Source organism: Petaurus breviceps, unplaced genomic scaffold, assembly GCF_028583685.1.
Source record: "Petaurus breviceps papuanus isolate PSGF00001 unplaced genomic scaffold, PetGlider_PUasm1.0 90762, whole genome shotgun sequence".
Lineage (NCBI taxonomy): Eukaryota > Metazoa > Chordata > Mammalia > Diprotodontia > Petauridae > Petaurus > Petaurus breviceps.
The window spans coordinates 4,147,917-4,163,791 of record NW_027187339.1 but is presented as its reverse complement, the minus strand read 5'-3'; the positions used below and the strand labels follow the sequence as shown (position 1 = coordinate 4,163,791).

The following is a 15,875-nucleotide window of genomic DNA, read 5'->3' as shown; positions in this document are numbered from 1 at the left end:
GTGCTAGATGTTAGGGAGACAAAAATGAAAAGAAAATTTCTGCCCATAATGGAGTCAGATATGCACAAAAGTAGGTATGAAATAAGTTAGACTATGTTTAGTACAGAGGAGAGGGGTTTCAGAGGAAAGGAGTTTCAAAGAGGGAGCTCTCACATCTATCAGGGGCAATCAGAAAATGCTTCCTAGAGTTTATACTATAGGAGGTAGTCTACCATGTCCAGAAAGGCAGGAAAAGCAGAATATGCTGAGAAAGGCAAAAAGTCCTATTGGATTGGAGCTTAGTGGGTGTGAAGGGGGTGGAGAATCAAAAGAGAAGGGGTAGCTAGATTGTGAAGTCCTTTGAATGCCAGGTTAAAGAGTTTTTATTTAGCTTCTTAATCTTATTCTCTTCATCTTAATCACTTCCCCAGGACTCAGTTTCCTCATTTCTGAAAGAAAATTAGTACAGGAGACTGCTTTCATTGTGTGAATTGTGCATTGATTTCTTTCAAACACTGAAATCTAACAGTGAAAATCTACCCTTTTTCAGAACAGCAGGTCCCCACTGTGGGAACATTATTAAAAATATCCAGAATTTTTTAAAGTATTCTCTCTCTGTCTGTCTCTCTGTCTTTCTGTCTCTCCTTCTTCCTCTCCCTTCTTTTCCTCCTCCTCATTTCTTCTTCTTTTTCTTCTACTCCTCCTTCTTCTTCTGTTTCTTCTTATTTTCTCTTCCTCTTCTTTTCATTCTTCTTCTCTCATCTCCTTTTTCCTTCCTTGAACCTACATTCTGATATATACATTCTTGATTTTTCAATATCAGAGTTTTGAAAACATCATTATCATTGTCTCTCTCCTTAGTAAACTAGAGTAACACTAGACTCACAGAATGTCAGAGTTAAGCGAAGGCTTAGAGATCATTTAATCCATTTGTCTCTATTTGCACTTAGGGAAATGGAGGCCCAGAGACAGGAGGTGATTTTTCCAGGGTCCCACCCTTGGTTAGAGATAGAGTCTGGGTTAGACCCCATGTCAATTTCCTGACCTCTGTTGTAGTACCGTCTCCATTGCATCTTAAAGCCTTTATTTTCAGTATTCCTCTTACCTCCACATTTTTTTAAAGAATAACAACAGAGAATCTCAGATTTAGAGTTGGAAATTGCCCCAGAAGTCATATATTTCAAGTCCCTTTCTTTATGGATAAAGTAAGCCCAGAGAGTTTAAATAAGTTTCCTGAGGTCAAACACATAATAAATGGCAATGCTGAACTTTACCAGTTGCTTTCTCAAGATCAGTTCACACATTTGTCCCCAAAAGTATTTGACTCCCATGGTAATAGTGAAACTAAGGAGGTCTGAGGGATAAAACTCTTTAGAAGAATTTGTCCATCTCTCACTCTGAAGGCTCAGCCCTCCCTTGACCATTCTAATTAATATTCTGTCATCCTTCTGGGTGACCATGCTACTCTGACATATATTGAATATAGAATTATATCTATTATACCAGAATAATATCAGAATAAAGAATTTTCTACATATTAAAATTTAGAGCTATGGAGTACCAACTTGACAAAAATGGTTTTAGGGTAAATTAAAATTGAATAAAAATAAGGCAGCTAGGTGATATAGATGACAGAGTGCTGAATTTGAGGTCAGAAAAACCTAAATTCAAATCTTACCTCAGCTATGTCTTAGCTACATGACCCTGGGCAAACCACTTAACCACTTTCAGACTCAGTTTCCTCATCCATAAAATAGAGATAGTAAGAGTACTTGTCTCACAGGGATATTTGGAGGGTCAAATAAAATAAAATAAGAAGTGCTTTAAAATTTTTAAGTACTATATAAATGCTTCCAATTAAATATCAAATCAGCAACTTAATACTCTTAAAACAGAGGTATGAAACTCTGGCTAGCTAGTTCAAAACTCCCAAGCCTCTGGTAAACTACATTAAAATTTAATTGGCAAATGTTTAAAAATAAATAAAATGTAATTCATTAAATAAAAAATATTTAAAATTAACAAAATAAATAACAATGCAATACAACATAGATAATGTTAATCTGTGGTTTTTCTAAGTCAATATGCAGCCAAGAGGGAACCATTTTTATTTTGAGTTTGACACTTCTACTCTAAGACACAGCAAATGGATACTTTAAGGACCCATGATTTCTTTAATGTAGGTACTATTACTATCCATGGACTGGTCATCTGATCTTTTGGCATAGGGCCTTCATGAACTATTGTGTTCTATACCAACATTTGGATGATGAACATCTCAGAAATATCCTGAGCCCATATCAGTTGCCTCTCTAATTTATATCTTATTGGCATAGCCTTGAATACCCCAGGATCACCTCCACTCTACAATAAAGTACCATGGTAGAGTTTTAAAACATAAACTAATAATGTAAATAGTCTGCAGAAAGGTCTAGCTGTTTTTAAAAAATGACATTCACAATATGTTAAGGAAAGTGAAAGGAAGTGACCCCAAACTTTGGAGGTCACTGTCACTAAGGACAACTGTGTTGCCTCTAAAACCAACTCTGTGGTGTTATCACTATCAAACTGACTCTTGGTATTGGGCAGACCATAGATGGCACTTATCTTTGTGGAAATCACCAAAGTTGATGGAACAGCTATTGTTGAAGATGAATGTGCCCTGGAAAAAGGATGGACTGAAAAGGAGGGGAGAAGAGTCTGTCTCATAGGCTACCTCTGAATGTTCTTGTTTTCATATGAGAAAATAAATTGAGAGGATTAATGTGGCAATGTGGCTCCATGTTCTCAGGGCCAGTTTGTCAGGATGCTCTCAGCCTAAGGATGCTTCTTGTTTAAGCAACATTGCAGCTGGGGTGTGAGGGGAGAGAGAGAGAGATAGAAACAGAGACAGAGGCAGAGACAGAGAGACACAGAGAGAGACAGAGACAGAGAGAGAGAGAGAAGTAGTTAGATGTTTAGTGCAAATACAGTTGTCAAGGAAAGAAGGTGAGTGGGGGGAGCTGTTGTTTAGTATTGAAATCATGTATTCCAGATGTGGGCATTTGGTAGTCAATCCTCTCTGAAGTGACACACTGCTGAATCTTTAAAGGGCTTCAGTTGGGGAAAGCAAAATCTGATTGGGCAAATTGCTAAAATATTTAAAGTGCAGCCTGTTAAAGCTTTTACTGCGAAGAGCATCACGTCAGAAGTTGTAGTCAGAAAGAGCAAATAATTGGCTTTCCATACTCATCCTAGTCAGTCAGCATGGGGCTCTGTTCCTATTCCTTCCACATCATTGCTAAGGCTAATAGCAACCCTTTGGTTAGATTTTTTTTTTTTTTTAGTAGTGAAGGCGGGTGAGGGGAGTTAGTGGAGGGAGATGGGGGTAGGGAGGTGCTGACAAGGAGGGTGGAATGAACCTGAGAAGGGAGAGAAAGCCCTATTTAGAAAGAGATGATTAACAGAGCTCACCATTGAGGTTTTCTGCCTGCCAAATGTCAACTGGATGTGTTTTTCCAGGTTGATGGTGGTGGTTTCTCAGGTTTTGCTTTTCACTGAACAGGTTCTGCAAACTGTTTTTAATGACAATAACTTCATTTTCATCTTTCATGTCTTTCAATATGCAGCTCTAGGGACACCTTCCCATTGATATTTTATCACATTTTCCACTTACATTATCTTTTTTTTCTACAGGCACGACCCTTTGTTAATTCCTGGCAATGACCAGATCGACAACATGGACTCCAACGTGAAAAAGTATGACTCTACAGGGATGTTCCATTGGTGTGCGGCCAAGGAGATTGAGAAAGTCATTCTGGTGAGTGTCAAAGGAGCCCCTTCATAATCCTGACCAAAGCCAGGCTTTCTAGCCCTGAAATCTGTCAGCTGTTTTATGGGATGACACAATCCCCTGTCCTATTTTAAAGATGATGGAAATTAGAAACACATTGAGGGGGCTTGATCTCTGATCAAAGTTTGAACTAGGAGTAATAAATCGAGTCTTCCTTTCTTTCTTCCTTCCTTCCTTCCTTCCTTCCTTCCTTCCTTCCTTCCTTCCTTCCTTCCTTCCTTCCTTCCTTCCTTCCTTCCTTCCTTCCTTCCTTCCTTCTTTCCTTCCACATATGTTGATCCCCCTACTATATTATGATCTAGGAACAGATTCAGATCAGGTGAATGGCAAGTAAGCATGTAGTTTTATGTACCTGACCTTCCTCACTAAGTATATTGTAAAGTATATTCCTACCCTCTCCAAGGGTAGGAAATTTATCTTATTCATCATTCTATCTCCCAGTCATGTACATAGTCACACAAGCACATCCAAAATCCCTAGCATGACATCCTAAGGGTAGAAGGCACCTGATGTTGGGCTGGTGATGATAATGAGGATAACAACAGTCCTATTCAATCCAGTCAATAACACGCTTTGTATTAGCTGCTAAGGTTATGATGACAAAAAAAAAATGGAATTGCCTCGGCCTTGAGAGAGCTTACATTCTAAGGGAGGGACATAACCTGCACACAGGTAGGTGAATGCAAAATATCTACAGCATAATACAATTTAATCTCAAGAGAAAGAGAGCCTTACCAGTCAGAGGACTTTCATGAGTCATGTCTTAAAGGAGACTAAGGCCAAAAAGGAAGGTGCTCCAGGTACATCTCAAGGGTTAGCAAGCAGGAGAGCTGTCCAGCAGAAGGAGCAGCTAAGAATCCAGTCTGGCTGGAAGGGAGACCTCATGAAAGAGAGTAATGGGAAAGAAAGTATAAAAGTGAGATGGGAGTCAGATTAGTTGGTTAATGAACTAACCAAGGTTGCAAGATATTTCTTGGTTAGTGGATAAACTAACAACTATAGCTATAGGAAAGTTTATGAAGTTTACCTTAGCACTCTTAGATGTCATAATAATTAATAATAACAAACAATACTGGTAATGATAAGCATTTATATAGTACTTCAAAAGTGCCTTACAAATATTATCTCACTTTGTCCTCATAATGACCCTGAGAGGTAGGTGCTGTGATTGTCCCCAGTTTATAGATGAGGAAACTGAGGCAAACAGGTTAAGTGATTTGTACATAGCTAGTATCTGAGACTGGTTTTGCACTCAGGTCTTCCTGACTTCAGGTCCAGTGCCCTGGCCTCTGTACCACTTGGCTGCCTGGTGTAATGCTTTGGGCTTTCAGAACAAGGGAAGATCACTCTCTATTGGGGCAGCCAATGAAGGCTTGATCTGGGGGGCCTGATGTGGAGAATGGATGGAAATTACAGGGCTCCAAATGAATAGTGAACTGAGAATCTGTAGCCCCAAGTCTCTGGGATAACATTCTGGCGACTGGCATGTTCCTGCCTCTGCTTACATGCCACTCTCCCATCCCCCACCTTAGGCCCTGTTTGCATTCCATCTGCTTGTTAAAGTGGGCTAGCTACCCAGCTGACTTGGCCAATTAAAAATAATTAGGCGGCCTATCACAGTTAGTTAGAGTCAGGAGAAGCTTCGGTGCGAGGTGCCCATGCACTCAGACCTCCAAGCAACCAGTAACTAAGTCCAGATCTCCACCACAAAACTGACGATATTTGAAATGAGGTCCCCAGTGGATCCTCACTTTGTCGCAGTTTATAAAGCATTTCCTGAGGCCGGTGTCTCAGATTTTCCTGCACTGTTGCACAGGGAAACCGATAATGGTGACAGCCCCCACTTTATCCTAACGATCAGGGAGCAAGAGAGCCCGTTTCTCCCTCTCCTTGGGGGTTGTGGTAATAACCCTGACATTGTCATGAATCGCAATATTGGCATTTAAACAATCAATACACCGGTCAATTCTAGAGAGTAAATCAACCAGAGTTTGATATGTACAGTGGAAATTAATATATGTCCCCAAAGACACTGTAGGCCGCACGGGGCTATCTTGGTGTACAATGACTGGGAGTCATAGAGGGGCAAAAGGGAAGCAATGAACAGGAAGGAGTCAAGGAGAATGGCCCATAATGAGCTTCCTTGTGTCATTTATATTATTTCATATGACAGGATGCTAAAGGGCCAGCAGTAAATGAACATTTGCATTTCACAAAGACCTCAGACTTCTATCATTCATAGGTATGATCACTTCTTTGCTCCTGCTTTGATCTGTCCCAAATACTTTTTATTCTATTGTCTTTGTGGTGGTCTTCCTATGAAAGGCTTTAGAAGGCTAAGAAATAGAACACATTCCCACTGATCCATTGCATCATAGATCACAGATAGCAGAATCTCAGAATTGGAAGGGGACACATAGGCTGTCTTGTCAAACCCACACTTGCCCCAAATCCCCTTCCATACTTTCCCAATAAGGTATCATTTAGCTTTGCCATGAAGATCTCTAGTGAGGTTTTCCAGGGCAGCTTATTCCTCTTTGTATTGTTTAGTGTTTCAGATTCTTTGGGACCCTATTTGGGGTCACAAACTACTGGAGTCGTTTGGCCATTTCCTACTCCTGTTGATTTTACAGATGAGGAAACTGAGACAAACAGAGTTAAGTGACTTGACCAGGGTCACACAGCTAGTAAATATCTGAGGTGGTATTTGAATTTGAGAAGATTAGTCTTCCTGACTCCAGATCCTGCACTCTATGCACTGTGGCATCCCCTAGCCCTGATCCACTTTGGGACCACTTAAATTGATAGGAAGAGTTCTCCTAAATCTGTCTCTCTGAAGCTTCTTCCTTCTACTCTCTCTGACCATGCCCCACCCCCAAATAAGCAAGCATTTTTTTTCTCTCTCCCTATCTTCCCTCCCTTATTTAAAATAAAAAAAAGATACACTCTTTGTAACAAATATGTATAGTCAAATATCCAAAGAAACGAGTAGAAAATGTCCAATTTACATTTTCTATAAGGGCCCTTCAACTGCTTGAAGATGACTATCATGTCCCATGTTCATCCCTCAGACCTTCTCTTTTCCAGGCTAAACAGCTTCAGTTCCTTCCACCAGTTTTTATCCCCTGTCGTTTTCAGCTTTAGAGAAGGACATCAGGAGTGACCACCAGACTGGTCTGACCAAGGCAGTCCTAAACTAGGGTAGTCCCATTGGATTCTGTCCCAACCCATTCCATTCTTAATGCTCAAGGGCAATAGAGTCCTGTCCTTCATGGAAGAGGATGGGAAATGCAGGCCCAGAAGGGAAGGGGAAAGGAACAAGCATTTATTCATTAATTAAGCCTACTATGTTTCAAGGGCAGCTAGGTAGTCCAATGGATAGAGTTCTAGACCTAGAGTCAGGAAGACTCTTCTTCCTAAATTCAAATCCTGCCTCAGACACAGTAGCTGTGTGATCCTGGACAAGTCACTTAACCCTGTTTGCCTCAGTTTCCTCCTCTGTAAAATGAGCTGCAGAATGAAACTGCAAATCACTCCATGATCTTTGCCACAAAAACCCCAAATGGGGTCACAAAGAGTCAGCCATGACTAAAGCTACTGAAGGACAGCCACAAACCATGTTTCAGGTATTATGCTAAGCCCTTTCCAGATATCATCTCATTTGATCCTCAGAACAACCCTTGGGGGATTATTATTCCCATATTACATTTGAGGAAACTGAAGCAAGCAGATGTTAAGTGACTTGTTCAGCATTACAAAGCTCATAAGAGTATAAAGTCAGATTTGAACTCAAGTCCTAACTCCAGGTCCAGTGTTTTGACCCTGTATTATCTATCTTCCCCTAGAGAAGTTTCCAGAGCTCCCCTGAATCACAACAATGAACTCAAACCTCAGCTCATTCACTGAGATTGTGATTAGAAACAGAAGTTCTTGTCAGTCAGTCAACAATCATTTTTTAAATATTTTATTTTTCTCCAATTTCATGTAAAAAAACATTTTAATACTTTCCTTCAAAAAGAAAATTAAGTTCCAAAATCTATTCATTCTTCTTTCTCCTTTCTCCTCCCTGACACAGTAAGAAATTTGATATAGATTATACACATGAAATTTTGTAAAATATATTTACATATTAGTCATTTCAACAAACATTTATTAAGAACTTACTACATGCTAGATAGGGGCAACTAGGTGACACAGAGGACAGAGTAGAAGGTTTGGAGTCAGGAAGACTCAATTTCCTTAGTTCAAATCTGACCTTAGGCAGTTACTAGCTGTGTGATCTTGGCAGGTCACTTAACACTATTTGCCTCAGTTTCCTCATCTATAAAATGAACTAGTTGAAGAAGGAAATGACAAACCACTCCAGTATCTTTGCAAAGAAAATCCCAAATGGGTTCACAAAGAGTCAGACACTACTGAAAAATGACTGACCAACAAAAATTGTGCCAGGTACTATCCTAAACAATGGTTCCATGAAGAAAGGTACCCTTTGGAGCCTCAGTTTATGATAAAATGAGGATGTTTGAATAGTTGGTTTCTGAGGTATCTGTTAGCATTTTGTGATGTCCATAGATAAATATAAATTAGCATCACACCAGTGAAGAAGAAGGAAGGAGGAGGTTGCCCAGTGGGTCACTTTGATTCTCTATCAGAATATAAGATCCTTATAGGAAGAGAATTTTATTTTTTGTACTTGTATCCCCAGTACATCACACATTACTTAACACTTAATAGGTGTTTAATAGATACTTGCTAACTGATTGATTGAATTGAGTCCACTTGTTCCTTTTCTCTAGATTTGGAAAAAGAAAGTATTTTGATTCTTCTTTATCTTTCTTTGCTGTTAAACTTTGGAAATTGGCTCCCCATTACATACATTTGGGCTTCTCTGTTAGATCTGCCCTCTCTCCCTAAATATCTATTCTCTATAATGCTTCCCAGGACAGGAACCTGCATTGCTGAGCTTAGATGAATAGCATCCATAGACCATTTGCAGTATATGATCTAAGCTTTGTAACTGGTCTCCTTCTAGCAAGAGGCAACAAAACTTTTCTATCTGGGAGAAGTTCCATTTTGAATTCCCATAGTGGGCCTCTCTGCTTAAGTAAGCACTCTTTCCTGGGAATGCTTTTTCTTTTTGGTTTTGTGTTCAGTGCTTGATTTATAATAGCCATGCAAATAGGAGCAGGCCCCAGTGGCTTAGGGGTGCACAATAAAGTATTGTAATAAAAATGAGGAGGGCTGTATGGCTCAGTTCCCAGGTCTTATACCTCAGGTCCTGGTGCTCATAATACTAGCGCCTTCCTTCTGTTGATTGGTTCCAGTTTATCCTGTCTATATTTTCTTTGTTCATAGTTGATTTCACATGGTTGCCCCCATTTGAGTGTGAGCTCCTTGAGGGCAGGGATTGCCTTTGGACTTTCTTTATATCCCCAGCACTTATTATAGTATCTGGCATACAGTAGGTGCTTAAGAAATTCTTATTGCCTGACTGGCATCCTCATCATTAGGACCCAGGTGAAAAGTCATTATTTTAACGGACTAATGAGTTTAACCCAGACCTTTGTGTCTTCTTTTACTTTCTTGTTACAGACGAGAAGTGAAGCTGCCATGACAGTTCTGAGTGGGCATGTGGTGGTTTGCATCTTTGGTGATGTCACATCAGCTTTGATTGGCCTCCGGAACTTAGTGATGCCTTTGCGTGCAAGCAATTTTCACTACCATGAATTGAAGCACATTGTGTTTGTGGGTTCCATTGAGTACCTCAAGCGGGAATGGGAAACACTACATAACTTTCCCAAAGTTTCAATATTGCCTGTAAGTCCAAGGCTGTACTATTGATACTTTCTTTTCTTTGCTTTCCTTTTCAAGAAAATCCCAACTGGGCAGGATTGTTGTGTCTTTGATCATGAACTTGTTCCTTTGTCTGGTTATGGGCCTGAGGACTAAACCCATCCCTTGTGCATCATCTAGGAAAACCTAAGCCCTGGGAGACCTTATTAAATGAAATTTGCAGTGGTTTTCAGTCCCCCATCAAGAATGAATTTCAGCTAGTATCAAATGTTATTACCTTCTGAACACTCTTTCCCTTGCTTAGCCTCATTTGGTCCTGATGAATTCGATGGAGTAGTGTTTGTGATAAATTGATTTGTGCTGTTATTAATGATTATTAATACTTTGAACTATGTCTTCTCTTCTCTCTTTTCCCCTTAAATTTTTCTTGTACCTTTATTGTAGAAATATCAAGTTATTCTTCACTACTATATATTGGTCTTCCAGCTGCTCTCTCTCCCCACAGTTAATGGCAGAGTATCCTTTCCACTGGAAACTCTGTTCTTGGGGCTATTGTCATCTAGAGTATGATTGAATCTGATAGCATACATTTTAAAAAAGAAAACATTGGACTGTAAATCCAAAGGGAAGACAGTCAACCAAACTGGTATTTATTAAATACCCACTGGGTGCCAGGCATTTTGGTATGAATAGGGAATCCAAATAAGACAAAAGACAATATCTCCTTTTAAGGAGTTTAGAATTCAACATGAAAACAACTATTTACAACTAAGATGGCATAGAATAAATTGGAGATGGTTAAGAGAGAGGAATAAATACTTTGACCATAAAATCAGTGGGGTAGAGATTGGACAGAAGAATATAGGAACTCTATCTTTGGTAATTTTCAAAGAATATATGTATCCCATAAGCTCTAAAAAAACTTCTTGAAGGTTGAAATATTCAGCGTTTGATGTTGTTCCCATGTTGAAAATGTGTACCAGAATCATATTATTTTCTAAATCTTTCCTAATATTGGCCCTCTTCCTGAAGAGCCATATTCATTTTTTTTAAGATTTTATCTTATTTTTATTTATTTAGTATCTTATTTTTCCCCAGTTACATGTAAAAACAATTTTGGTGTTCATTTTTAAAATTTTGAGTTCCAAATTCTCTCGCTTCCTTCCTTCCCATCACCACCACCCAATTGAGAAGATAAATAATTAGATAAAAGTTATACATGTGTAGTCATGCAAAACATTTCCATAATAGTCGTGTTGTGAAAGAAAACATGGACCCCCCAAAAAAACTCAAGAAAAATTAAGTAAAATCAAAGTATGCTTCATTTTGTATTCAGACACCATCAGTTCTCTCTAAGTCTTTCAGAGTTGTCTTGGATTGTTGTATTGCTGAGATTAGCTAAGTCATCTTACAACATTGTTTTTACTTTGTACACAATACATTTCACTTTGCATCAGCTCATGTAAGTCTTTCCAGGTTTTTCTGAGAGCATCCTGTTCATAATTTCTTAAGGTACAATAGTATTTCATCATAATCACATACAACAATTTGTTCAACCGTTCCCCAATTGATGGGCATCCCCTCAATTTCCAATTGAAAAGCCATATTCTTATGAAATGATGTAATATATGATTATACCTTTCAATCTCCCTAAGGAATTGACAAACTTCTTTCAATGCAATTTCAGACCTGTGGGTGTCAGCTTCTAGAATACCAGAAATGAAAGAGCAAAAAGATAACCTAGGGTTAATGGAAAAAAAATCTCATTATTCCATTTTGAAAAGAGCATTAGGGCATTGATCTATATATAATACCCTTTGCCAGCTCCCACTATTTATACTTTGACAATCAGATCTAGCCCTCTTGAATCCCAGGTTAACACACCCAAAGAAAAAAAAACCAAGTGGCTTAATGGACACATACATACATACATATATATGTATATATTTGCACATGGGTAGTCACAGAGATATATAGGTAAGCCTCCCTCCAATACACATCTCTGTACCACAACAGATGTGTGCACTCATACCTTATATACAATTCATAAACATTGTCGATTCCATCATCTCTCCTTAAACATTTGTCTACCCAGAACATTCTAAATGGAGACATCTTTCTGGCAGGACTTAGCATAACAATTTTTGGTCAACTTGCTGCTGTTTCACTGGACTGCACCAACGTTTTCATTTGTATGTAAGGATGGGGTAATTGTTCATTGATTCCCTGAGCTTGCCCAATGGATTGGCTCACATAAATGCATAGGTTCTCAGATTTTATGGTACCATTTCAAACCTTCTAAAACCTAGTGTCCCAAGGCCTGGCACATTTGTATGAAATGGATTTCCACATATGTCTTCACATATTTCACTGTTTAAGCAATGCTCTATACAAAGTGAATGCCCAGAGAAACACAAGATGTTTCCATTGATATCATTTATATTTTTTGTATTTAGAACACATGCTTGCCCAAATGTGCTAGTGTTTTCGTGTTCCAGTGCTACCACTCTAAGTGGCAATTAAATGACTATGGAACAGATGATTGAAACATCCTTTTTAAAAATTTTTCATTTCTTTGCCTACACCTTTGTTTCTATCAGTGAAGGTAACTTCTGGTATGGAAATTTTTTCCACTGAGCTATGTTGGCAACTTGTCTATAATCTGTAGTCTTAGAGAGTTGCCTGGGGCACTGTTCAATTAAATGACTTGACCATGGTCACATAGATAGTATGTATCAGAGGCAATACTAGACCCAAATCACCCTGACTCCAATGCTAGCCTTCTATCCTCTACCCTACAGTGCCTCTCATTGGCAAGATAAACAATGTAGTTTTGTTTTGTGTTGAGAATATCACAAGGGAAAGAAAATAAATTGCTTTTTCTGTGGGAGAATAGTGCCTTAGGTCAGAAAATGTTCAAAAGCTATGCCCATTCTTCCTTGTCACTCAGTCCACTTTCCAAAATATATTGATGCTTATGACCAAGCTACTACTCTGTATTTATAAAAGATTGCTTGTCTTAATTTCTGCTGCCAATAGACTCTCATAGAGGGGCTGCTGTTTAGACATGAGAAAGCAGCATCCTGTATAGCACCCATGAGATCTGGTGAATCCTATCCCAAAACGATCAGTGAGGATAGTGATGAATCAAGTATTTCATATAGGTAGTCTGCCATGAAATCAAAGTTAAGCAATCCATTCAAATTTAATTTAGGTAGCTTTTATTAAGTGTTTACTAGATGCCAATAACTGTCATAGATGTTGGGTCTGGGAAAAACAAAAACAGTTCGAATAAAACCATCTCTGTCCTCAAGGAGGGTGCATTCTATCTGGAGAGGTATATCATGTAAATAAATAAGCAAATGCTAGAAAATTTCAAAAGGCAAGAATATTAATACTAATTAAAAGGAATCAGGAAAAACTCCTTTTAGGAGATAAATGAGATAAGCCGGGAAGGAAACAAAAAAATTTGAAGGGGGCAGAAATGAAAAGGGAGTATATTCCAGGTGTGGGGAAAGAACTTTTTTAAAGACATGGAGATAGGAAATAGAGCAAATTAGAGGACAGCCATTTGGAATATCAAGTATATAAAGAAGAGTAATGTGAAATGTGTGGAAAGTGAGTCTGGAGCCAGATTGTGAAGGATGTATCGAACTGAGAAGATGGTATTTTACTTGAGAAACAAGAGGTAGTAATAGAAGGTTATTGAGTAAGAAATGATATGGTCAGATCTATTTCTTTAGGGAGATTATTTTGACAAATGTGCAGAGGATGGAATAGAAAGGGAGAGAAGCTAGAAGTTGAGAGACTATGTAGGACTTGTCATAGTCTAGCCAAGAGGGGATGAGGACTGAGCTAGGATAATGGCTGTACAAATGGGAAGAAGGAATCTTGTGGTTGGAGGTGAACCTTAGTCTGCTTTGGTTTGACTCCGGGGCATAGAGATTATCAAAATCTAATCAGTGTTATATGGCATTTTCAATGCTGCTCCTGCCCTGGCTAAACCCACAGAGACTATCTGAACATGGAAGGTACAGGTACAGTGGAAAGATTGCTGAATTTGGAGGCATCAACACCTGGGTTCAAATCCTGGCTCTCCTACTTACTATTTGTATGATCTTGAACAATCAACTCATGACCCCTCTATACCCCAATTTTCTCTTTTTGTAAAATGAGGTGGTTGGACTAGATGAACTTCTAGCCTTAAATTCATCATGTTGTGGTAAGAACTATGCTTCTCATTATAAGGTATAATAAAATATCATTAATGGCTAAGAGAGGAACAAAGTGGGTTTTAAGATGGAAAGGTCCTTACAACTGTGTGGATCCAGAAAACCTTCTTTAAGGAGGTGACATTTGAATTTTACTTTAATATTAATACTGGAAGTGCATGTGCAGATAACAAGGGAAATTCAGGCATAAGGAACCATGTACAAAGGGATGGAGGTGGGAAAACACATAGCATGCATAGGGGTTAGTCATGGCATACATAGTATGTAGAATTGAGTTAGATTAGTTATAAGGCTTCAAAAGCTGAGTGCTGCAAGGCAATTTCTTTCCCTGAAGACCAGACCAAGAAGTTAGAACTTTGCTCAGTTGACAATAAGTAGGCATTGAAAGCTTTAAATAGAAGCATGCTATGACTTTTCAGTTTTATTGTTATTTTTTAACTTGGCCTCCCAATGTTACTTCCATGGATTTTTGAGGCTCTCAATGATTTTACAACTCCCTCCTCGGCCTCACTGAATTTCTCATTGTCTCTACTTGTTTTCGAAGCTTTCCTCTGCTTCCCCGAGGGGGAAAGAGGTTCCTAAGATTCCTCTGAATTTCAGAACACCTATAATGATCATGCCTTCTTCCCGGCTGCCTGGAAGCCCTCTCTAGCCCTTAACTCTATCCTCTTTCTGTTAGTCAATTTGTCTGAAATAAAATCACTAGTATATTGTTAATGGCCAGTCTTGACATCTCATTCTTATCCAATGTCTGGACTCCTCTCAACATGACTGCTCCTAGAGGTGTAGTTCTTCAAAAGGATCTCTCTGCAGGTGCCGCGTGACTCAGTTGCACCTTCATCTTCTTCAGTCTTTTTTCCCTCAACAGTCAACTAACCACCAATTCCTGTTTTGGAGAAAGTCCCTAGTAGACCTAACAAAAAGTTCTAGTTACCAGTCTAAGAGATAACCTTTATTTCAGAGGCAACATCATGTGATGGAATGAAGTTTGAATTTGGAGGCTTGAGATGTGAGTTTGAATCCTGCCTCTTCCAAGTGTTCTCTGTGTGACCTTGGGCAATTTGCCTCTTGGTTTCCTTAACTGTAAAATGGCAAGGGCTGGGGGGTGTCACAGTTCGACTAAATGGTTCTAAGATCCCTTCCAAGCCAAGATCTACAGTCTTAAAATCTATTGCTTTTAGCTTATTTGGAGGCAGATCCTGAACTTCCATGAAAGACAGTTTTTCAGGAAATCAGCCCCGTGCACATCCCCAGGTATTCTGGTATAGTTTAGCACTCAGGTGATCTATCTTTCTCACCCCACCCTCCCAGTACCCTGAATGTCTCCATTACCAAAGATTTAAAATAGAATGACTGCTTTATAGCCACAGAAATAATCACAGACAATTTCCACCGATTCATAGAAGAATCCAGCTCTATCCCTCAATGCACACACATGCAAGAGCTCTTCTGCTCTTTCCCCAGTTTTTGTGACCAAACCAAAAGCCCCATCACAGCTGTCCCACCGCCCTACCCATGCCTGGCCTCTGGCCCCACTGCATGCCATCTTCTCTTGGTTACGCAGAGATCACCACTTGGGTTTCTTGTTTTGTTCATGGGCTTTTTTTTTTTAACTTTACTTCATTCTCCTTTTGCCTGAGACAGGAGGTGACCTGCCATTAGATAAACAGACATTTAAAACCCACCCCCTCATTACATTCTGAAAGCTGGAGGTTGCCACAGGACGATGAGTTAAATCAGGACAATTTCAAAGCAGAGGAGATGGAAGGCCTTGGCATTATTCCTCTTCCACGTTTGTTAGTAATGGCTTGATTGAGTATGAAGAGGGAGCCTAAAATGCTGCCATCAGCACCAAGTACCCTTTAGATTAATGCGCGACTCCTATTCCCTGCTATATAGTTAGGCCAGCTTAATGTCAGGGCATAAAACAGATACTTGTTAAATAATTTCCCAAAGCTCCTTCTCAATCTTTAATTTGTTTTTATTTTTTCTTCTCTCTCTCTCTCTCTCTCTCTCTCTCTCTCTCTCTCTCTCTCTCT

At 39.2% G+C, this 15,875-nt stretch overlaps 1 protein-coding gene across 7 annotated transcripts in view; it reads left to right on the top strand.

Annotated features, from left to right (window-relative positions):
* The window catches only part of KCNMA1 (potassium calcium-activated channel subfamily M alpha 1), a 917,791-nt gene that overhangs the window by 823,291 nt on the left and 78,625 nt on the right, over positions 1–15,875 (top strand). For all 7 annotated transcript variants that reach the window (XM_069068323.1, XM_069068322.1, XM_069068316.1 and 4 more), the window contains 2 exons: positions 3,655–3,778; positions 9,404–9,628. In XM_069068323.1, coding sequence (XP_068924424.1) covers positions 3,655–3,778; positions 9,404–9,628 — 349 coding nt within the window. The remainder of the gene's footprint in view (positions 1–3,654; positions 3,779–9,403; positions 9,629–15,875) is intronic.